The sequence below is a fragment of the Taudactylus pleione genome, unplaced genomic scaffold, assembly GCF_031769625.1.
Source record: "Taudactylus pleione unplaced genomic scaffold, aTauple2 ptg000665l, whole genome shotgun sequence".
Lineage (NCBI taxonomy): Eukaryota > Metazoa > Chordata > Amphibia > Anura > Myobatrachidae > Taudactylus > Taudactylus pleione.
Window position 1 is genome coordinate 846,542 of NW_028285067.1, and position 25,212 is coordinate 871,753.

At 43.7% G+C, this 25,212-nt stretch overlaps 1 protein-coding gene across 4 annotated transcripts in view; it reads right to left on the reverse strand.

The window, feature by feature from the left end:
* The window catches only part of WNK3 (WNK lysine deficient protein kinase 3), a 129,438-nt gene that overhangs the window by 22,714 nt on the left and 81,512 nt on the right, over positions 1-25,212 (reverse strand). For 3 of the 4 annotated variants that reach the window (XM_088455689.1, XM_088455687.1, XM_088455688.1), the window contains exons 12-20: positions 21,685-21,734; positions 13,550-13,682; positions 13,352-13,468; positions 10,566-10,709; positions 10,427-10,481; positions 10,126-10,257; positions 3,775-4,541; positions 2,771-2,864; positions 2,087-2,217 (exon numbers count right to left, since the gene is read on the reverse strand). In XM_088455689.1, coding sequence (XP_088311815.1) covers positions 2,087-2,217; positions 2,771-2,864; positions 3,775-4,541; positions 10,126-10,257; positions 10,427-10,481; positions 10,566-10,709; positions 13,352-13,468; positions 13,550-13,682; positions 21,685-21,734 — 1,623 coding nt within the window. The remainder of the gene's footprint in view (positions 1-2,086; positions 2,218-2,770; positions 2,865-3,774; positions 4,542-10,125; positions 10,258-10,426; positions 10,482-10,565; positions 10,710-13,351; positions 13,469-13,549; positions 13,683-21,684; positions 21,735-25,212) is intronic. The other variant, XM_088455690.1, reaches the window with a different exon arrangement.

Genomic DNA, 25,212 nt, shown 5'->3' on the forward strand with positions numbered 1-25,212 from the left:
CCCCTTCCTGTTTGAATTTCCGAAGAACTCGTCTTCACCCGAGGGTTGCAGTGTCCCGCGGGTTGGGAAATGCGCGGTGACCCAGTCATCGCTGGTTAATAGATGCTGGGCGCATGCGCCCAGCATCTATTCTAGCTATCAGCAGCGCTTGGGGGCTGCCCGGTGTGTCCGTTAGTGCCGGGCACGCCCCCAAGATTGACGAAAAGGCGACGTGTCTTATAGACATGCCCCCTTTTCAATGGTCATGCCCACTTTGCAGGTGCTCGTGTGCGGAAGGCGCCGGAGCTAGAGTGAACACGATTAGATGGTCCGCAATTTTTGCCAGCAACTGTGAAAATGTAGCCCAGGATGGGTCCTGAGGAGGGGAGGCCTGGGGTGATGGGCTCGGGGTAGTATAACACGATGCACAAAGACCATCCTACATTAAGTCCTCTGAAGTTAAGCCTGCTGAGAACTGGTAAGCTATAGCATTGTATAACCTGCCCTTGGGGGAGGTATACTGGTATACTGGACCCAGCGTTCCCGGAGACCTGAATGCAGAAAATGACTGCTGTGAGTCTCAGAGGGGGCGGAGGGTGAGGGAGGAGCAGCAAGATTGCAGTGGAATGGCGCCCTGAACTGGGGGAGAGGCCGAAGGGAGAGCGCCTTCTCCCCTATGCTGAGTTTAACCGCCGGGTCCCCTGGCCTTACATATGCCCTGCACCAGTACTTGTAATGCCCTGGTAAGTCTTGTGGAGTTACGGACGAACCGGTGTCCACATCAGCGCCACAGGTCTTACTCCTAAGACCAGAGGTGCCCCCGCGATCAGCGATCCGCCTTACCTGTCCCCTTGAGTCCCGGCTGCAGTCTGGGGAGCTTCGCTAGTTAGGTCCCCACAGAGCCCCGCCGAGAGTACCTAGCCGAGGGCGGGGGTCACGGCGCCGCGGAAGGGTGATGGAGCAGCTGTGCAGACGTCCAAAAGGACTGTCTCGTGCTGCTGCTCATTAGTAGAATAGAACTAAAATTAAATCATAAAAATAAGCTTGGGTTTGTTATAACGGTGATCCAGCTCCTGCCGGACACCAACGAAACGGAGATGCCCTCAGGCTGTGGCCGGGCTATAGGGGGAAGGACCGGAGCCATCTTAGGATTGAAAAGCTTTGCCTGTTGGTGTCCGGTCCTTCAAGTCCAACCTACACCCCATTGTCTCCCTGTGGAGCCATATGGACCCTGAAGAAACAACTTAAACATAGAAAAATATAGCAGCATAAATACAGTGAACCTATGTTAAATAAAACAAACGCCCATGAATGTATAGAGGAGGAGGATAGCTAAGAACAAGCATGTTCCTGGAACTAGCTTCTGCTGCCGCCCAGGTCTGAGAGGAGAGGAAACACACTGTTTGCGTGAAATGCACACTTAGCTTTAGGGAAACCAAACTACTCCGCCCTGGACAAGCTAGAGAGGAGATGGCCGAATCCAAAGGACAGCCCCATGAAGTATTCTCTCCGCTTAATACAAGAGCCAGCCTGAGCCACGTTGTAAGTCCAGCCCCACCACAGCTACCTCACTCTCCTTACTGAGAGGGAGGGGGGGGGGGGCAATCGCGGCTTGTAGTAAAAAAGATATACCACCAGAATGTGAGAAGTTACTTACCAGTTACAAAGGCTTTCATTTGCATTACAAACTCCGCTACCCAATGAAAAATGGTACCAGTTATTCTGGATACATACCAGCAGCAGTGGTGGAGAGTTCATCTGGAGACCTCCTTCATTGTAGGCAGACCTCCGGAGCGGGGATGCCATAGCGGCACCCATGGTTCGCCCAAATATTGTATCGGGAACAGCAAAGAAAAATACACAATATAGCTCCCACGGGCACTTAGAAAAAACTGATAGGTCCAGACAGCTGCGGTATAGCGAAGGGAGGGAGCCAGCGTATTTAAAGTGCCATGCTCCAGAGTGCACCACCTACACCCTAGTGTCCCAATGTTCCCCATTGGATGAAGGAAAAATAAAATATATAAATATATATATCTCTAGATATATATATCTATCTATATATGATAATCCATGGTACACAACATAGCAATTTCCACACACAAACCTGAAAGCGCCCACGTTTGAAGGCACTGGTTCCAGATGAGTTGACCTCAGACAAGGCACATTCAGCCAGTGCTTCTACCACCCTTTGTGTGGAGTCAGGTACTTCCCGTCTAGTGCCATCTTCGTCAGCTACTACAAGAAAGACAAAAAAGCAGACCACAAACCTTAGTGAAATCTGTGAAAGGGACAAAGTTAAGGCCTGATATCCTACTACAAAAGTGAAGGAGAAGGGGGTTGAGGAACACAACAGTGCGTGCGGGCTTCCAGCTAAAGTACATGTTGCCATGCTCAGGCAAAAACTATTGGCACACATGGAAGACAAAAAGCAATGATAAGTCCAAGGCTCTTAACAAAGTGCCTTTTAAGGCACAGCTAGACAAACACAAAAAAGGCAAGAGTGAGGGAGCAAGAAACGTGAGGGAACATTTCTGAGGATGGATAAAAACGAAATAAAAAAAAATAACTCACTAAAAAAATATATACGTACGGAAATAACCAAAAGGGATGTTTCCTATGGTACGGGCCTAACTGTAAGCAACACTACCTTGACGGACTCTTGACCTCTTGAATAAGCTGTTGGAATGCCGCAACCTGCATGCCCAGCTTTTTAATTTGCGAGCCCACGGTTTCTTGCTAATAGGGTTTTTGAGACTAGGACAAGTAAAGCTTAGGCCAAAATATCCACCTCCTGTCTGTAGATGAGCGGTTCCGGTGCCCAGAGTGCGCTTGGTGCAGGCATGAGAGGAGCTTCCAGGATGCCAGGCATCTTCAGAACTTTCCTGGAGAAGGTCAAATTAAAGAAGCACAATAATATATATGAAGATATTACTACTGCAATTTATTTAAAGAGCATATGCTAAGAACATTATTATTTTCTCTAGGTAAACTCATGCTGACCATTCTCCCAGCCACTACCGGTTTTATTTTAGCCATACTTTATTAGTGTGGTTTGTGTTGTTAGTAATTTATACGCCTCTACAAATTGTTAGATTTTAGTTTTAAATTACATTTATTTATCACCGCAATAGCATTAAAAGTACTGATCTAGTAGGTACAGCAATCATATCAACATAAGGATATAAATGGATTTATTAAGCTGTATTTTTAAACATTTGATTTACAAGTAAATCCAGTTAGAATTTAGCACTCTAGCCAAACATAAAATGTTCATAAATATTTAGACTTAGGACATGGGTGTGCCCTAAGCTCAAACTGCCCAGCATTTGTGTTCTACAGATGTATCCACATACATCTAGCCTCCTTACGGGTTAAACATCCCTTCTAATCGCGCCATGCCGTGGCTCAGTAGTGCTGAGCGTCTTTTCATGCAACGGTCTCCCTTAAAAGGTGTCTTATTAGCGATGTGAATAGGACACACAAGTAGTTTATGTTGATTAAAATGATATGCGGCATTCCTATATTCTGTGTGCAACTGTGGCTGTATGCAAAACACTACATTACAGTGTCACAGCCGCTGACACTAAGGTAGCGTTTCGCATGCAGATATGACCGCAGTTACAGCAATATCTTTTTACTTTTTTTTTTAAATAGGTGCTTTGGGAGTGCTAGAGAGGCAAAAGGTGCTGTTATATTCAAAATAAAAACGCAAAAGTAATTAATTTGCAAGTAACAAGCAAAATACTTGCAGGAAAAAAAAAAAAAAAATTCTGAAGAAAACGATTTACTTACAGATGGCGTTAATTCACCAGGCACCGCAATGACAGCTTCAGGAGCTTTAACTGCCAGTGAATCAATAGGTTCTGCCTCTTCCGGAGTGGCCTGAATACTGCTGGAATTCACATTCACTGCGTCAGGGGCAGGACACGACAGGGTATCCTCAGCAGATGATGATAAAGGGGACTCTGTACTCTGCGTCTCCTTCTGACTGTCGGCATAGGAACTAGCAGAGCTGTCTTGATACAATAAGGTTCTCAATTTTTCATCCAGGGTTTTGATACGGTTGTCTACAAATTCTATTTTGGGAGGCCCTTCATTGTCCGATTCCTGAACTGAAGCAGAGTGCACTAGTGAAGCTTCCGAGACTGGTGTCTGTGGTAAAATGGTTCCATCTGAAGTTGTGACATTGTCGGACAGAGAGAGGGACATACCTGTGGTGTTCTGACCAGAACTTGGTTGAACCATTTCATTTGTTACTTGAGCATCCTGTTCACTACAAAGGAGAAAGCCTGGCTGCTGATCTCCTGGTATTACAGCTACATTGCTGCCATGGACCTCGGGCTCTGTCTGAATCTGCACTCCTGGGGAGGCAATGCTACTTATAGAAGGGGACATGATGTCATTACCATTCTCCACATGAGCTGCAAGTGTTTCTGTGGGAAAAACCTGGCAGTCTGTTGATGTAGTGGGTACAGTGTGTTCTGGCTTAAGGGAACAGCTGTCCTTAAAATTATAAGGATTGTCAGGGAGACTATGGCCTGTTGGTTCATTAGGTGGTCCTATTTATGGGAAAACGAGAGAAAAAAAAGACAATTATGTGATGACTACACCTTAAAAACAGCAAATAATATTAATATTAAAAAAGAAGTCACATAAAATGCTTCAAAACTTCCACTAGTTTTTCAAGTTCACCAGAATGTGCAGCCGTACACACGTAGAGGGTCATTATGGAGACAACCTCATGCAGGAGACCACGATTGCCCAAATCATGGAAGAGTACTATGAATGAATGACATTAATGACAATGCTGTCCATAGCCGCTCAAGAATTTTATTTTATACATACATATATACACACACATATATACACACATTATAATAAATTATATATATAAATTAAGCCCCACAGGACCTAGGAGAAAGTTGCCATCAACAATAGTAGATGCTGTCCAACGCAAACGTCAACTTGAACTTAAAAGAGAACCAAAATGGAGAGTGTAAGGTGTCCAATACTATTGATTAATAATATTAAATGCAATTATTATGCTTACCACTTTAAATCTTGCAGATAAAACATGCAAGTTGCACCATTCTACTTTAGGACAATGGTTTTAAACAGCAACGCCTTTCAAATGGCAGCCTAGGCGATTCTTGATTACTAAACAGTCCCTGATGTGGGGGCGTGGCCTGAACGAGCTAGTGATAGGAGGCTGACTCCATAGCTCCATAGGGCCCAAACATCCGTCACACCTATCCTGGATCATTTGCCTAGACCCTTATGCTCAACTATTGTTGGCTACTTCCCTCTCCACGTTCCGGGAGTTCCTCGGCCTGCCTATCTTTAGCTGGAGAGATACAGGCATTGACAGTCTCTCCTTCAGTAACTCCTCGTCGCGGACGCCATCTTGGTTCCGGCTTTGGCGGCTGATGCGGCTCCTGATTCCAGCGCTAGCTACATCTGTCACCCAGTCTGCGTTTTGGAAAGCTGGATAGGTGGCAAATCCTGTCCCTGGCAAATTACAGCTCTGTGAGTTTTTTTTCTTACAGTCTCGTAACTCCCGACCCCGGCCGCCATCTTGAAGCGCTGCTCTGTGTCGGTAACAGTCTTTGGGCTGAAGGTACAGCCATTGTTATATTTCCCCTATGCTCTGCGGAGTGGGAGTGTGATAACTGGGTCTGCTTCTGTGGCTTACTCTTTGGATCCTCACTGCCTCATCATCCTGTCTGCTAGCCCCTGAGACTCCCTATGGTATATTTAGGGATCGTCCCCTGGAAGTTTTGTACTATCCTCATCTCCTGATTTAATATTTATATATTATCTCCTTCTGTGGTTATACCATCTCTGAATAATATGGATCGTCTCCTCACTGCTATTGTTGATTCCGAAAAGAGGCGGCTTGTGGCTCAACTGGCGAACTTGCATGATGCGTTGTTTTTTCCACGTTATGACTTACCGTATACAGAGACTCGGTTCGCTGATATGGAGACATGCATTCCCACTATGGAGGGTGGTAATACTCCTGCTGTTGCTAGTCCAACTGTCTTCGAGTTTTGGAGAATGAAATATCAGACATCATTTGACGTTGCAATTACATCCCAGGCCATTTATTTCTCAGCTTATCGGCACTTCGAATCCGTGATGCCTCTCCAAAAAGCTCATATTTTTGCCTTACACGTTGTGCTGAAGATTCGGAATTCAACATTTCAGTATTACATGTACTTTTTTGTTTGTGTTTCGGTGGGCTGGTCCGAAACTCCTTTTTTCTTTATTATTTTGCAAGAATCTGAGGCTTGGCCTGATTAGTGCTCCGCAGTCTAATATGTTTGTCGCATTTTTTATGCCTTTTCTGTATGTTTTTTATTTTTCCGCACTGATATATAAGTATATATCCTGATGTCTCAAATGTTTATATTTCTCCTGTCACAAATGTACCTTATTTTGGTTCAATGTGGGAGGAATCTTATTCTTTTTTTTATGCCTGGGAGCCGGGTTATTGTTTACGTATGGTCACCTAAGTCTATTGCGATATATATATATGTATATATATATATATATATATATATATATATATTAGGCTGGGAGGTGGTAGGGGTTTTATTTCTGATATATAAGTGCTCTTTATATCCGTGTTTTTTGTTTCTTTGCTGAGGGGGAAAGGGTTTTGATTTAATTATTTTGGAGGCCTGTTGCGAGCTGGGGTTGGTTTCCACTAGCTTAAGGCCATCTAGTCTATTGCCCCGGTTTTATTTTTCTTTAGTATTGAGGGGGGTGGGGGGATTGAGGTACTTAGATAGGTTACTAATGGGATACGGGATTAGGGGATCCAGGTATACCTAGTTTGGGGTTAGGTCATACAGGGTGGGGGGTTTAAGGGAGGTTTGATTTGGGATTTTCTGGAGGGGTTATGTAATATTTAAAGTCGGTTTACATTTATACGTTGGCAGGCATGGAATTGCTTATCTCTTCTTTCTAAGTTTACTGTATGTATTTTATTTTGACATGTGATAATTTTGAACACTATATACTGTCTCGATAGTATGTCTGTTTTATATAGGCTATCCCATATAGCTTTAGATCATGGGGGCCCAGATGGCGCCTATGGGTCTGCGTTACATTATCCGTACGGTTGCAGATAGCTATGGTCTATATTTTTGTTGTCTACCATGACTGTTATTTCCGTTTGTATCACTTGATCTAATTATTATGTGATCTATATTTTATGATATTACTACTATATTGCAATTTTTTTTTTTTTTTTTTTATTTGGGTGTGTCTAAAAAAACTCAATAAAAATTATAAGTTTTAAAAAAAACATAAATAAATAAAATCCAAAAACAGTGCAAACTGGTTTCTTGAAAAAATCCTTCTATTAATCTCCTTATTTCACCACACTCCTGAATACACCCCTTCAGTGTCAGAAGGTAAGTAATAGCAGCCTCCACAGATATCTGTGGAGGCTGCCATTACTTACCTTTTGAAGGGGACCTGTCAGTCTACAGGGAAGGTGAACTTGAGGTAGCATTATTAACCCCTCATGTTTATACAATGCCTTTCTGAAAAGGTAAATTTTGGTACGCTGCCATCTTGTATTCTTATATATATTTTTAATTACATATGTACTTTAATAAATGTGACAGTATTTCACGATGGAAGATTCCATGTTTATTATTTGAGGTACGGTCTGGCACTGAAAGGGTGTATTCAGGAGTGTGCTGAAATAAGAAGATTAATTGAAGGATTTTTTCAAGAAACCAGTTTTCACTGTTTTTGGAATCTATTATCAACTCTAAAACTGAAATAAGGAAATTAATTGAAGGATATATTTTTTAAGAAACCAGTTTTCACTGTTTTTGGAATCTATTATCAACTCTAAAACTGAAATAAGGAAATTAATTGAAGGATATATTTTTTAAGAAACCAGTTTTCACTGTTTTTGGAATTTATTATCAACTCTAACAGTGCTCGGACTTCCAGGACTTATTACTGACATATATTTATATACACAGTAGTCTACTTATTGACTCATCTTTATACCTCAGAGGAGCAGCACTTATTTCTTCCTATTTTGTTGTATAAAAAAAAAAAAATGTCTGGGTAGGGATCGAACTACTGATTATAAAAGAGAAGCAGTTGCTAGTGGGTGGGCAGATTACCATGCTGGCTAATTTTCTGAGTATTTAGAGGCTGGTCACTGAGTGTTTAGAGGCTTGACCATGCCGGTTTGTCTTCAAGCGGTGCAAAGAATAGGCCTCTGAAAATTGAACCAGTTGCTTTTCCTTAGAAGTGAAAGTATTGAAATCTAGGACCTCTAGACTTGGCAGCATTAAAGGGCAGTAAGGAAGTCTTTCCACCTGTGGCCTGCATGACATTACCTGCAAAAGCTAAAAACTCAAGAGTTCTCTTAGAATCAATGTCAGCATCGAAGGCCTTACGACAGAAAGTATGTGGTGCAGTGAATACATAGGCTAAATTTTAACCATAATCATTTAGACCTGTATCAAGCTCCCCCACACACAGTCCCAGCACCATCCTTCCCCCAAACAAAGATCCTCTATTGCACCATTAGCATCTAATGAGGAGTTTCTATGTTGAACAGCACCTCACACTCTACTAGCAAACCTTGGTTGCCAGCAATTAACTCGTTTTCAAGCTATAACTGCACCTCTTCAGTCCACTCCTAGCAACACAGTATCCTCATGTATAAAAGCCTCAGCGGAAGCTGAAAGGTTATAAAGAAGACTAAGTCAATTTAAACGAAAGACAATATTCTTATGGGCAGCACTATGCCTATGTACTTGTGCTTCTGTGGGTAGTAAGAAAAAACGAACTCCCAGCCGGGTTAGGAGGTGTACAAGAGGAGGGGGTTTCAGACTTGTGATTCTCAAAGTGACCAAACTCCTGCTTGAACCTCTATAAAATAGTTCCAGTGTTCAATAGAATGATGGAGAGAAAACAGATATGAACATGTAACTATAACAAACCTAAACACAGCAGAGCAACATTTCAGGACAGAAAAGTCTGTCTGCCCAATTTGGTCTTATAGAGGAGGATTGATCATCAAGTAAAAAAATAAATAAAATAAATTTCTTTCCTTTAGCAAAAAGGTGGAAAAAAAAAAAGACCATTGAAAAATGCAAAATAATTAATTTGAGGGGTAAAGGGATGGATACTCAGCCACAACCTAAAACACTTCCTAAAACATAAGCTAAGCCATGGGTCTTCAACCTGTGGCCCTCCAGCTGCTGTGGAACTACACATCCCAGCATGCCTTGCCACCATTTTGATCTAATAGCATGCTAAAACTGTGGCAGGGCATCTTGGGATCTGTAGTTCCACAGTGGCTGGAGGGCCAAAGGTTGAAGACCCCTGACTATATCGCAGGAAGATAGGCCCACTTTCATAAAGCCGGGTACACACCAGACGATATGTAATCCGATTAGGCAGATCAGAGCAAGATATCGGGCACATCGGCCAGTGTGTTCCCTCTATGTCGCTGACGATGCACGCTCCCATGCATCCTCAGCGACATCCCCCGTCGGCCCTGCATGCAGGTCGGACGGGCAATCTCGTTAGCGGGGGGCCATGCTGCATTTGTCTCCATCGCTGTCGGCATCGGCGAGTGTGTATGCACTTGCTGATGCCAGCTCTCGTCACTGACTAGGTCGGGCACATTAGACAGTCTATTTTGTACCGGCCTTTAGTCAAGTGCCCTCCTTCCTGCGGGTGGTGCATAACACGATGTTGAATCTGCATATACATGTCTGAGGAAGAAAATAAAAACGGAGAACATATAGCTTTGTTCCCAGACAGACATTAGGTATCGTGTAAGACACATCTGCTATAATTAATACCAGCAAAATTGGGAAGGAAATTCTGCTGCAGCTAGACGGAGTAAAGGGAACATCTTTTCAATGGTCTTTCCTATGTGCTGCACTTAATATAGTTTTAATATGCGAAACAAAAATAAAACAGAAACAATGTGAAAACTGAAATGTGAACTAGAGTAAAAAAAAAAAAAAAAAAGCATTTGTGGAGCATCTCAAAACAGTGACACTTTGTATGGTAAGGAGTAAGGAAAGCAACAATCCTGACTGACATGCCCTATTATTCATATACATAGCTTATGTGTCTGTCCCAGCCTACCTGTGGCATGCTGAGGAAGTTTGATAACTGCAGGCTGGGTGACAAATGAAGACTGAGCTTCCCGGTTTCTTATTGTTTGGTTGATGAATAATCGCCAGCGACCTACTGGTGAGGACTGCGGTCCAGATTCCCCTGTAAAAGGTGAAAGGTTTGCGAGGTCAAACAAAATGCAAAACTTCTGTGCATGCTCGTGAATCTTATTACTTTGTTAGATGCAAAACGCTTTCACATTTAAATGCATCATTACCATCAAAGTTTTGGAAGAACAACAAAATGATTTCAGCAGGTAGAAAACACTCACCTCCTGTTGGAGCAGATACAGGAACCGCTATCTGTACATGCTCAGATGACCCAGTCTAGTGGAGGAAGAATGAGAAAACTTTAATATCACAGATACGATGACTTGGCCTCTCGCACTGTACAACAATGAAATCACTCACTTGGCTGATGGACTCGGAGGGGGTAAATTCAGTTCTCTCCTCTGCTGGAATTTTGCGCAGTATTTCCTGAGCTTGACTTACAATTAGCTTCAGCTCTTCTACAAACCTCTCCTTTTCTGCTTCAAGCACAAAGTCATCCTCCACCTAGTTCAATTAAGAATAAACTAATTTTATATAATCTTTTTCCAATTCAGGACAAAACAAGACTTCACCCTCCAAAAGGAGGAGATTCTAATGCATTCCCAGTATCTGTGCCACAAAGCTCTTCTGGCTGCAATAGCTGATGCAGCTGATTCACCTAAACGGCTAAAGTGGAAATGCATTAAGGGGGGAGATGTAGAAGAGATGTGTCTAACGTTCTTTAAATGTCTGGACCTACTCCGCCCATCATCATGGTCAAGCAGGTCCATAAACCAACAAGATGTCTTATAATTTGATTTACCGAAGAGGGAGAGTATTAACTCATCTCACTGGTGAATCACACTCTCCCTCTTTCGCCATCTGAACGGCACTGGTAGGGAGCAGGTCAAAAATCCCCAGTAGCAGCATTGTTTGTAGAATAGCACCAAAAAGATGTGGGTAGCTAACAAGGGGGAAACTGCATATATAGCCCTGCTGCTATCACCACTTTTTAGGTATGACAATATAACTATAAAGCCGTTCAACACCTCCAGCTGGCCGCCATAAACGGTCATTAGTATTTGCTACATCACATGTTCTCAAACTCGGTGCTCAGGAACCCAAACAGTGCATGTTTCCTAGTCTCCTCACAGAAACAAGTGAGAGAATTAGCTCCACATGTGTATCTTTTAAAATGTGTCAATGATGAATACACCCGTGCACCTGCCGGGTGACCTGGAAAACGGAACTGTTTGGGGTACTGAGGACTGAGTTTGAGAACCACTGTGCTACATACATGTAGCTAAAACGGCACCAGCGAAGGAACAGGACTAAGGGGAGGATCCTAAGGGGTGTATTTACTAAGCAGTGTTAGGAGACAGAGTGAAAAATGATAAGGTGCCAGCCAATCAGCTCCCAACTGTCATCTCACAGGCTGTGTGTGAAAAATGACAGTTGGGAGCTGATTGGCTGGCACCTTATCACTTTTCACTCTGTCTCATAACATTGCTTAGTAACTAGACCCCTGAGTGTACTATTTCTTTTTTAGTGTTTAGGCTTCATGTGCCACCTGCTGTACTCTGTCTCCTGAGCCCGCCATAGTAAGAAAGACAATTATGTCAGACTGTCTTGTGACTCCAGTGTTCTCAGACAACTCAGCAGTCTTCCAGCAGACCTGGTCTAAAGTAAGCGATCAGGAGCATCTAGCCACTCTCATCAGCAAAATGGTGCTGCAGTGAGATACACAAACCACCCAGAAGCAATCAACTGCAGGTGCCAATGAAAGACCCTGGTGGTGAAAGGGACTTCTCCTATAACTGGTGGCAAAACAGTGGTGTACAATTGGTTTGAAAGTTAAAAAACAACAAGACTATGGTCATCAGTGAGAAAAATACCAACCTCTATGATTTCTGCTTACTGAGGTTTCTGACATTATATTGGGGCTGCTCAGGGGGAAGTGGGAAGCCTATGTTTGCCTATTAGAAAATGAAGAAGGACTCCTGTATTACGTAGTTCCTGGATGGCCATTCTGTCTGTCAGATTTCATCAGAATCCGCTTTTCATTCTCCACAGAGTTTATGTCACCCCCAAATTACTGAATTAGTTTGGAGCCAAGGCTTTAAATACTTGTCCTAAATGTGATAATCTGCAGGGCTGCTTCTGGCACCTCCTGTAAAGTTACCAGATGCTAGAACTGGGGGCAATACTCCCTTTTCTGTCTGATGGTATATGTATTTTTGGTTTGGGTCTAAAAGATAGAGTCAATCGAATGACTAGCCAGAAAAATGTAATGCTTTGGCTATGGTCTGCAAAGCTAGAACTTCGATGCCTCTAGAGGTCCCACTTTGGAGAATGTTGCTGCTTGATGAATGATGTGGTGTGGATGAGCGCTTTCTATATACACTATGTTCAAATTTGACAGTATCTGGGGTGCATGTATTTACTCTCCATGTGGTATTGATGGAGGGGCAGATGCAGTTTCTGGGGGTGTGGGGGTATCTGTCGAGACGGACAATTAGTGCCGCTTTCTAATATATGTGAATTAAATAGATTTTTTTTCTCTGCTTTATGACAGGCTACTTCTATTCAATTGTTAGCCTGCTCTTAAATGTTAATCAAGATTTTTTTTTTTACTTCAATTTGAGATTAATATTGATATTCCATGTATGCCCCCCACTCCCTTATTTAAAAACAATTTTTGATGCTTTAATGTGACTGAATGTCTTGAAGTACATGTTAAGTCTGTTACTTTTTTAATTTCATTTTTATTACTTATTCTCCATACTGCTCTTATGGTAGAGACATCCACTGTATTATATTATACCTGCGTTTTGAATGTCTATCACAAATAAACTTGCCTTAAAATAAACAGTGTACATGGGAAAGGGCACTGTAATATTCGGAAATGATGTCTCCAGCGGGCACAGGATGGTAACCCGGCATCTGTATTACCTTCAATGCTGTAACATTATCCAAGCCCATTAAATGCCAAATCTGACACTACGCATGGGTTGATGGCTTAGGTCAGAAAACTTCTACATAGATAGAGGATTGTGTGAAGTCATAAGCATGTGAAATAAAATGGAGAAATAAGGGCGGGGGTGCAGTAAAGGGCATAGTTTGCATGCCAGTAATTGTAGTGCTACAGACACCCTGCAATTTCTCACCATGTATAGAGCAATGTCCTCAGGAGCATCGCCATCTGCATCAAACTTGAAAGTAACCATTTTGTTGTTATGAGTCTCAAGCTGGCATTCCACCATGTTATCGCCATAGTGTGAGACCTGCAGGTATGAGAGCAAGCCACATAAGAACCTTGTATCCATAGTACGGAAGATGTAAAGTTCTCCAAAAGAGAAACATACCCCTAAGAAGCACAAGTTAAATCGAGTCATTTTATCTGGCCGGGGGCACGAAGCTCTACGCTGCTTCATCTTTTCATGCTTGCCATTTCCATCAAGAACACCGGCACTGTCCCTGGCCAAGTCAGCATAAGCACTGAAATAGAACATTGATATTAACAATCAGATAGAACGTGGCACTATGTCAGACTCTAGAACAAGTCAATGGTAACCACAGTAATAGTAATGTACAAGGGCGAGTCAAATTATCCGCACTCTGGCTGTAGAAATTATTGTAATTAACTTTCAGAAAAGACAAATACATTATTTTCCGACATAATCTCCCTGCTTTTCAATACACTTTGTCCATCTGTCAACAAGCTTTCGTATTCGCTCATTAAAAAATGTTTTAGGCTAAGCTGCAAGCCACAAATGCACCACTGTCTTCACCTCTTCATCAGACGTGAATCTTCGTCCTCTTAAGCCGCCTACCCAATAGGTGATTTTAATGTGCGATTGAACGATTACGACATCGTAATCGTTCATTAAACATGTCAGAAACATGTCAGAAACATCAATCATCGCCTGAACATGCCGGTCAATCTGCCGATAACGACAGATTGGCAATGTTCAGGGATGAGGGAGGGTGCCTACACTAAACGACATATCGTTCAGTGTAGGCACTACAGGGGATCAGGAATGACTGGACGATTACGATGTCGTAATAGTACTGTCTTTCCATAGTTGGGCAGTGGAAAGGGCTTTTTTCAGGGGATTTGCAACATAATCCACCTCATCTATCCAACAGAATCAGTTCACGTGCACGCTCAATGTTCTCATCAGTCGTGGACGGGCATCTGGCTCATTCTTCATGGCTGACACTTTGTGTGACCTTCTTTGAACTTCTCTATCACTTCATACACACTTCTTCGCAACAAAATACTTTCTCCATACTGTGCACAAAGTCTTCGATAAATATCAGCACCAGACAGACCCTCAGATCACAAAACACAGGATTTTGGTACTTACCATTAAATCCATTTCTCCGATTCCACAGGAGACACTGGAGCTTCGTGACAGTGGGGTATAGACGTTGGGTTGTGTTGAGCCTGGCACTTTAAAAATCTAAAAGTGTGACTGGCTCCTCCCCCTCTATGCCCCATCAGCCCCAGTTTTAAGAACTGAGCCCGAGAGGAGACAGAACAGACAGAACGACAGAGAAGGAAACATAAAAAAAAAAAAAAGAAACTCAGTCCAACACACTGACGCACTGCAGGAACACAACTGGCTGCAGGAAAAAAAAAGTCACAACTAGAACAGACCAAAAACTGCAACAGAACTGAAGCAGAACAAGGAACTAGTAAGCAGGTAAGAAGCACTGGGCGGGCATCCAGTGTCCCCTGTGGAATCAGAGAAATGGATTGAACGGTAAGTACCAAAATCCTGTATTCTCCTTCATCCACTAGGGGACACTGGAGCTTCATGACAGTGGGGACGTCCCAAAGCTACCCTCCTGGGGGGGGGGGTGCTGAATGCCCTGCAGGACACTGCGACCAAAACTCGAAGCAGAAACTGCAAGAGTGTAAAATCTGGCGTCATAAAGGACGAACAGAACCTCAGATTTACGGGCCACATAAATTCGAAGTGCCCGAACAACATCCAAGGAGTGAGAAACCCCGGAAGAGTCAGAGAAGAAAGGCACCACAATCGGCTGGTTCAGGTGAAACGCAGAGACCACCTTAGGCAAAAAGGAAGGGCGGGTACGAAGTTCCGCCCGATCATCGTGAGAAATTAAGAACGGCAGGACAAAGCTCCAAGTTCCGACACTCGTCTAGCCGAAGCCAGGGCCAATAAAAGGATCATCTTCCAAGTTAAATACTTCAAGTCCACGTCCTGCAAAGGCTCAAACGTGGACGACTGCAGGAAGGATAAAACAAGGTTCAGATCCCAAGGAGCCGTGGGTGGCACAAAGGGGGGCTGAACTGTAAGTACCCCTTGAAAGAATGTCTGAACCTCCGGAATGAGAGCTAGGCGACGCTGGAAAAAAATAGAAAGAGTAGAAATTTGCACTTTAAGCGATCCCAAGCGTAGGACTGCATCCAGCCCTTTTTGAAGAAAAAGTAGAAGAAGTGGTAAATGAAAGGATGAAGTGGAAGATCCACGACCTTCACACAAAGAGATATAAGCCTTCCAAATGCGATGATAATGCGCTGATGTCACTGGTTTTCTAGCCCTAAGCATGGTAGGAATGACCGCCCGAGGGACACCATGACTTCTTAGGATGGCGGTCTCAATAGCCACGTCGTCAAACGAAGCCGCTGTAAATCCGGGTACACAAACGGACCCTGCTGTAGAAAGTCCGACCGCAGTGGAAGAGGCCAAGGTTCGTCTGCCAAAAGGAATAAGAGATCGAAGTACCAAACCCGACGAGGCCAATCCGGAGCCACTAGGATGACGGTGGACGACTCTCGTTTGATCTGCTTGAGAATGCGAGAAAGAAGCGGAAATGGAGGGAACAGGTATACATGGCTGTATTGCCATGGAATCAGTTAAGCATCCGCTCCCACCGCTGCCAGATCCCTGGTCCTGGAGCAGTAAAGGGGCAGCTGATTATTTGTCTGGGACGCCATCAGATCTATCTGTGGTCTCCCCCATCTGTGAACTAGTTGAAGGAAGACCTCGGGATGAAGTAACCACTCCCCGGGGTGAAGATCCTGACGACTGAGGCAGTCCGCTTCCCAGTTGTCAACTCCCGGAATAAATACTGCAGAGATGGCCTCGGCGTGTTTTTCTGCCCACAAAAGGATGCGGCTGGCCTCTCTCATAGCCAGACGACTGCGGGTTCCCCCTTGACGATTTATGTAAAATTTATATAAATGTCCTCGAACTGCGGGCAGTCTACAGAGCCTTGATACAGGCCGCTCCTCTGCTACGAGGACTTCCGGTTCGGAATCCGTGGCGTTGTCGGATTGTATCCGAACCGAAAGTCCACGTAGCAGAGGAGCGGCCTGTATCAAGGCTCTGTAGACTGCCCGCAGTTCGAGGATATTTATCGACAAGAGGGATTCCTGCTGCGACCAAAGCCCCTGGAAGTGCTTGTCCAGGACCACAGCTCCCCATCCGCGGAGGCTGGTGTCCGTAGTGACCAAGGTCCAATTCCAAATTCTGAAGGGCCGACCTGCTAACAGATGCTCCGTGCGGAGTCACCAGAGCAAGGATATGCGGGTCAGGGGAGACAGACGCACCAGCCGATGCATCTGTAGGTGGGACCCGGACCATTGAGCCAGAAGATTCAATTGAAAAGTTCTGGAGTGAAATCTGCCGAATTGGATGGCCTCGAAGGAGGCCACCAATTTTCCCAGGAGACTAATGCAAAGATGCACAGACACCTTCCTGGGTCTGAGCACCAACCGAACTAGCTCCTGGATAGCTATGGCCTTGTCCATTGCCAGGAATATACGAAGCAGAACAGTGTCTAGAATCATCCCCAGGAAGTGAAGTCTCTGCGAGGGTATCAACTGAGACTTCTGGAAGTTTACAATCCAACCATGTTTAATGAGAATCTGATATGTAAGGGACACTTGTCGTAGAAGGACTTCTGCCGTTGGAGCCTTGATGAGCAAGTCGTCCAGGTACGGGACTATCGTCACCCCCCGAGAGTGCAGGTGAGACACCATGACGGCCATCACTTTGGTGAATACTCTGGGAGCAGATGAGAGACCGAACGGCAGGAACTGGTAATGACTTTCCCTGATGGCAAATCTGAGTCAAGTCTGGTGAGGCTCCCAAATCGGAACATGCAGATAGGCGTCTTTGATATCTATCGACACCAGAAACTCTCCTGCTTCTAGTCCCGCAATCACAGAATGGAGGGACTCCATTTTGAACCTGTGAAAGGAAAAATACTGGTTCAAGGATTTCAGATTTAGAATGACTCACCCATCTGGCTTCGGAACCACAAAGAGGCTTGAGTAAAACCCCTGATTTCTTTGTGCAGTGGGAACCGCAACTAGAACCTCGGCCAGCAGAAGACTGTCGATCGCTTGACGCAAATCTAGTCGCTTCAGAGGGTCGACAGGAAAACCTGTTGTAAAAAAACGTACTGGAGGAGTGAAGGCAAACTCGATCTTGTATCCCTAAGATACCAGATTCCAAACCCAAGTTTCGGAACAAGTCCGCCTCCAAGCCACGCTGGAGATGAGCACCCACCTTCGGATTTCCGAGATGAGATGGGAGCCAGTCATGCCAAAGGCTTGTCTGCTGGTTTTTGATCTGGACGGCAGGCATTAGTCGGTTGACGTCCTCTAGCACAACCTCCTCGCCCTGCTGAAGACGAACCTCGTGGTCGACCCTGAAATCTCGCTGGAGCTCGAAAGGAACGAAAGGAAGGTCCTTTAAACGATCGACGTGGAGGAGGTGCCGACGAAGGTAGAAAGGTACTCTTACCCCCAGTGTCCAGAGAGATCCACTTATCCAACTCCGGACCCCGGACCGAATAAAATATCGCCTGTAAAAGGAAGAGCTTCAACCACTCTATTGGACTCAGCATCCGCTTGCCAGGCACGAAGCCAAAGTGCTCGGCGAGCAGCTACCGGCGAAGCAGAGATCCTAGCGCTACCTGGCCAATATCTCTGGAAGCGTCTCCTAAGTATACTGCGGATTCCTGGATATGCTCTGCCAAGGTAATGAATTCTGCGGCTGTATGCTATGAGTGACAGTGTCACTCGCCCAGCTGAAATTACACCTCTCCTGCTAGTCAGGAGAGGTGTGCATACTTACGTTGCTGTTGCGGCCAGAGTGCTGGGCAATGAGGGGGGAGCGGGGACCCGGACACAAGCCGGTTTCAACTGTGGCGGGCCCCGCTGAGTCTGTGGACTCTTGTAGTATCCCCTCCATAGGGCGACCAGATACAGGCTGCAGTAGCCGTGGCGGTACCCTCCCTGGCGGCTCCCACGTTGCAGGCAGACTGTCACAGCCAGCAGTCTGCCTGTCCTCATATGTATTTATTGATTTCTTATTTTATTCTATTTTTTTTTTAATTATTAGGGCTGGAGACAGCCCCATGTGCACCGGCTCTACTCGGGCACATTCTAAAAACTGGGGCTGATGGGGCATAAAGGGGGGAGGAGCCAGTCACACTTTTAGATTTTTAAAGTGCCAGGCTCAACTCAACCCACCGTCTATACCCCACTGTCATGAAGCTCCAGTGTCCCCTAGTGGATGAAGGAGAAAATGAATCGCTGCACGCTGCTCTTCTTTCGTGCAAATCACAAGTGGGGCAGACATTTTTTCTTGCACTGCAGTCACAAATGAACTGACGTAACATGTTCAAACCTGCACAGCAGTGTCTGGGGAGACAGAGACCTAGTACGGAAAGCATTGATAAGACAGTGCGGCCAACAGAAGTTTTAATATAACCGGAGTGCGGATCATTTTTAACTCACCCTCGTAATAACATTTGTTCACAGGGGAGATTACAAGTACAACAACCATACTGTCACTAACAAGAGAACAATACAGCACACTTGTATTTTACATATAAATGGTAGCAGATTGACTATTTATGCACAATTTATTTGTTTTCAAATGAATGATGTTTTAGGATCGATTACAGAAATCTATCTTACACTGTAAAATATTTTCACAGGCAAATAATATCATCGATACAATTATACAACTTCTTGCAAAAGTAGTCAGTTCCCTAAGAGGACAACAGATTTGTCTGTATTACAAATACATACTAAAGAGACATTAGGCTCAAAGTCCATTTTAAACTCAAAGTGCATTATTTGTCTGCATATTTAGAAAAAAAATGAAAAAATGCTGCTTGCATAAGTATAAAAACCCTTTGCTGTGATAGTTCCAAACTTACACAGATGAAAGATAGTGCCCTCACAATTGGCTGTTTTGTTTTATAAGCTTTAAATATGCCATCTATCTAGACACCTTTACTGATTGATAATCAGGTACACATGTTTTGATCTAGTATAAGGTTTATTGCTAATTAACTCTAGAATAAGTGGATTTATCTTGAGCTCTCTCTGATGCCATTCTCTCTGATACCATAGCATATTATTAAAACATTTTATGGGAATATAAATGTTCTTTGTGATGTATTTATTGTATTGTTAGCTGTGCTGGTGATTTGAACAATTATAATCACCTGGGATTAATTGTTATGCAAAATGACAGTCTACTGTGATTGGACACTGACTGTTTAAATATCTGGTCTGACAATTTTATCTTCTGAGGAAACCGTTGCATGGTCTAATAACGGAGAAACGCGTTAAGTTTGTGGACTTAATACTGGCTGCTTGACAAGTGGATCTGCTTAAACATTGTGGTGTTACGGATGCAAAATCTCCGTTCTTTATGCGAGAGCCGTGACTTCTTCTCATATCTGGGTACTGATGTGTTGCTCCCACTGCCGCTGACGTCATCAAATTGGCAAGCGGCGATTCTGATTATCAGACGGGGAACGTAATTCACAGAAGATTGCCCTACCACTGGTACTATCTGGGGACTTTGCCTTCGCTCAGGATTTCTCTGAGAGTGGTGAGACTATATGGATGCAAATCATAGTAACACACTGGCTTTGCTAATCAAGTTTCTATACCACTAGTGGATTTCCACAGGATCCTTTGAATTATATTTTTCAAGCGACTAATATTTGCCAGTCATCAGTGATATAGCTCTATGAGAATATGTTGATATATACGATACTAGTTATACTAAATCATTTATCTTAATTTTATTGATGTATTTACATGTAATGTTATATATGCATTAAATTTATCATCAAATAATCCAGTGCTCCCTTGGGTGGGGGTGTGTGGGGGGGGTATGTATTAGATAGAGTATATATATATATATCTATATCTACACATATATATACACATATATATATATATATATATATATATACATACATACATACACATACACATACATACATATACACACACACACTCATTTGGTTTATGTATCTTAATTGAGTAGTGTTTCCAGCACCACTATTGGGAGCTGCTGTACAGCTAACAATTGTTTATTATTGTATTTTATTGGCTGCGCCTAATTTTTATACTTGGGTATTATATATATTTTTTGGCTGTCAATTAGCCTCTACCTGTGAATTATTAAAAACAAAAGTCAGCTTTTATGAATACCATCTAATTCAAATAACTTTGCTCAAATAGTGAATCTGGCAGAAAACTGAAGAAATGAAGGCCAAAGAGCATTCTAAAAAATAAAGATAACAAAGTTACAGACTTGCACAAGATCGTAAAAGGCTACAAAATAATATCCAAGTGCTTGGATAGTCCAGTGAGCTCTGCTGGTTCAATTGTGAGGAAACGGAAGCTGAATTAGACCACCCAGGCACTGCCTAGACAAGGCCATCCCTCAAACCCCAGCGTCAGAGCAAGAACAGTGAGCTATCAGTGAGGCAGTAACATGTTATGGGGATGCTTTTCCTAAACGAGACTAGACAAATTTCAAGGACCGATAAATGGTGCACAAAATAGGGAGATACTGTAAGACAATCTGCTTCAGTCTGTTAGAAAACTAAAGCTTGGGAGAAAGTTCACCCTTCAAGCAGGACAACGATCCCAAGCACAAGGCCAAAAGACCACTGGCATGGCTGAACAATAAGAAAGTGACTGTTGTACAATAGCCAAGTCAAAGTCCAGATCTCAATCTAATTGACAATCTGTGGCACTATTTGAAAATTGCGGTCCATAAGCATCGGAGCAAACCTGCAAGGAAGAATGGGAAAAACACTCCCACACAGTGTGCAAACATGGTAGAGACTCATCCAACACAACCTAAAACTGTCATTGCAGCAAAATGTGTTCTGCATGGTGATGAATACTTATGCAAGCAGTATTTTGCAATTTAAAAAAAAAAATTAATTATGACTTTCAAAACTGACTTTGTGCCTACTGGCTTGAATACTTAAGCAAGCCGCTGTATAGTTATGTATATATAAATGGATAAACCCTGCTAGAGGTAGACCTATCTCTCTCCTGCTAGATATATAGATAGATCTCTCTCCTGCTAGATATATAGATAGATCTCTCTATAGATAGATCTACACATACACTACTTCAAAATACTGCTGAATCTCAGGTATAGGGAGTGAAATATTTAACAGTAATTACCTGTGAACGGAGTCCAAATTCTGAGCACCAGACTGCTCTGCTGCATGCGTCTAAAAAACATAATACAAGCAAAGAGTAAGTGCCATCTTTTAGAGTGTTGAAAATAAGATGGCCAGAGCTTACTCCCACAGACCTCTCCGTGCTATCAACCCGCCTTCACAAGTTTTTGCTCTAAGAGCTAGGACACACCATTGTTCCAAGTCTAAAGCCGCGTACACACTCAACGATAAATTGGACGATATGAACAATAACGATCTCGTTCATCGCGTACAATATTGTCCAGTGTGTGTGCAAGATATTGCTAACTATGCGCGCTCCCGATGGCTTTCATCGCCCGTACTTGCAGGGCAACCTGACGATATCGTCAGTTTCTACAGGTTCGGGGATGAGGGAGGGTGTCGCCACTGAATGATATTGTTAACTATATCATTCAGTGTGTATGCTCAATGTCGTTAACGATATCGTTCAGTGCGCATGCTCAATGTCGTTAACGATACGGTTCAGTGCGTCTGCTCAATGTCGTTAACGATATCGTTCAGTGTGTATGCTCAATGTCGTCAACGACATTGAGCCCGGCAGTGCAGGGGAAAACACTTAATATCGCTCATGGAGCACATCGCTAAGGTTGGATACACACCTAAAGATTTTCCGTCCAACCATCCAACTAGTTGATGGGTTGGAATGAAAATCTGGTAAGGTATGAAAGCAAATGACAATCAGTAATTTGCTCCCAAACGCCGGAAAACGGACAAAAACTGTTGACACTTGTAATGTTTAGTTCATTCTTCTCCAGTTAATTAGTTATCCTGATGTAATGAAGTTTTCAAATGGGGAGGGGTACACCCAGGAACAAATCTGTATACACAAGCAAAAAAGAAAAAAAAAAAAAGTGTTCCAACAAGGGGCCTGCACGGACATAAAATCATCTAATTGAAGACTCTAAATTATGGTGACCCAAGAAAATACTTAAAATATAACTTTTAATTCATTAAAATCTGACGCACTGACGAGAGATACCATGAGAAATAAAAACTACATATGAGACAAAGTGCATCTTGGGATAGGATACATTGAAAGACATACTGACATAATATACCATGAGAAATGGTACCGATATGTCAAGCAATGTGCATGGGTGAGGCGGGTGATTTATGATTTGTAAATCATATTTGGTGGAGTTCTGAGTGGCATCCTGCAAAGAGTTACATGATAAATGGGGCAGGGTCTAAGGACCATTTATGAGAATATGTCAATAAACCAATATTCTTTATTGAATGCAGTTTTGGCACCTTAGATATACACCACGGTACAGATGCCACAACTCCAGATGAACACAATATACTAAATCATTAACCCAAATATATAGGAGTGGTGACATCTTTATGACATAAGTAAAAACAATAGCATCCTGTTGTGTATAGCATTAAACTGGAAGGCTGTACTTATACTAAACAAATTATTAAATATAAACAATTGAGAGTGGACGCAACTTTTGAATTTTTTGTTAGTATTGTCTCACATTTGTATCACTTACACATTTTTTGCACTTTATATTTCGCTGGCTTTAAGCTTTTAAAGGCTGAATTAAAGGTTATATTTTATGTATTTTCTTGGATCACCATAATAGAGTTTTCAATTAGATGATTCTATATACTAACAGTCTGTGAGTGCCACGCTTTTTTTTTTGCTTGAAAATAATTTCAGACTCGAGAATTGCATTGAAAAGGGAAGCTGGGAAAGTAAAACCCCAGAAGGGACAATTAGATGAAGCACCTAAAAAAAGCCTGCACTTCTGGTAATTGTGCCTCCTTCTGCTGAAAGAAAACAGAGACCAAAGATTTGAACCTAAAAAGAACAGTCTCAATACATTATCCAAACCCTTCTGCAACAAACAGTAGTAAACGGGATAACTGAAAAGTAGCGATTGGAAACTTCTTGTGACAAGAAATCTCTTCCATACTCTATGGTAATTATTTGCGTATGGTACCTTCACCACTGTCAGAAAATAATGTGTCAGTTCTCCCTATGGATGGAGAAACACGTAGGGCAGTGGTGGCCAAACTCAGGGCCTGATTCAGACCCGCTCGCGAGCGCTCGCAAGTGGGCCGATGTTGCCCAAGTGCGCATGCGCACGAGGGAGCCGGCTCCGTCGTGCGCATGCGCGAGACCCAAATAACGACGGCCAAGCTGTCGTTATGGGTCTCGCAGCAAAGGGGGCGTGCTGTCGATGGTGATTGACAGCACACCCCCTTTGGTGGGCATGCCAGGGGCGTGGCTGCCCAGACGGAGGCGTTCCCATGGGAACGCCTACCATCTGATGCCGGCCCCACTGACATCACTAGTGATGTCAGTGGGAGTGCTTTTGGCTCTGATAGAGCCAAATGCACTCCTGGGCTTGCGGCAGCGAGACCCTACTGCAGGGTTTCGTCGCAAGCCCGAGGCCGCTCCAAAAAGGAGCAGGGACGGCCCTGATTCAGAGCGAGCACTCTGTCAGAGCGTCCGGCTCTGAATCAGGGCCTCAGTCCTCAAGGACCCCTAACACTTCATGTTTTCCTCATCACCTAGCTGGTACCCGGGTGTATTATTAGAAGTCACATTTTAATAAATTTGTTGCATTCATTGCTAAAGGACACATTCTATAGGTCCACAGGTGGTCTGAAAAACATGAACTATTATGAGTTATTGGGGACTGAGGCCCTGATTCAGAGCGCTCGCTCTGAATCAGGGCCGGGCTATTTTTTTTTTTTTTTAGAATGGCCTCCTGTCCGCTCGCATAGCTGTGGGTGAGCTGCCAGGAAGATGGTCGCGATGGTCAAGACCATCGGGCTTGCGACGAGACCCTTGTGGTAGGGTCTCGTTGCCGCAAGCCCCAGAGAGATTTCGGCTCTAACAGAGCCGAAATCTCTCCCACTGACATCACTTGTGATGTCAATGGGGCCGCCCCCAAACGGAGGCGTTCACATGGGAACGCCTCAGTTTGGGCAGCCACCCCCCGGCCCGCCCACCAAACGGGGCGTGCTGTCACTCAACATCGACAGCACGCCCCCTTTGGTACGAGACCCGGAGCGACGGAGTGCCCGTCGCTATCCGGGACTCGCGCATGTGCACGACGGAGCAGGCCCATCATCGACCCGGTTGCGAGCGCACAGCGCTTGCGACCGGGTCAGAATCAGGCCCTGAGTTTGGCCACCACTGAGGTAGGGGATAGGGCAGCAGGTGACGGTATTTCACTCCTTGCATCCTGCAGCCATGGGAGATTGTGGGGGGCTCCTGATTAACATAGCAGTTGCCAGAAAAAGTAAATTTTAAATTAAAACAAGATTAAAAAGAAATATCTTCATTGTTTTCAACAAAACTCCAATGCTACCCTTACAAAAGAAGGAGCCAACTAGGATGAGAGTAGTCCAAATATAATATATACCAACTGCCCTGCCTGAAAGGAGTACACAAATCACTAGTACACTCCAATTATATAACCTCACAGATAAGAAAGGCAAAGTAAACAGAAAGACATTGTAAATGACAAAG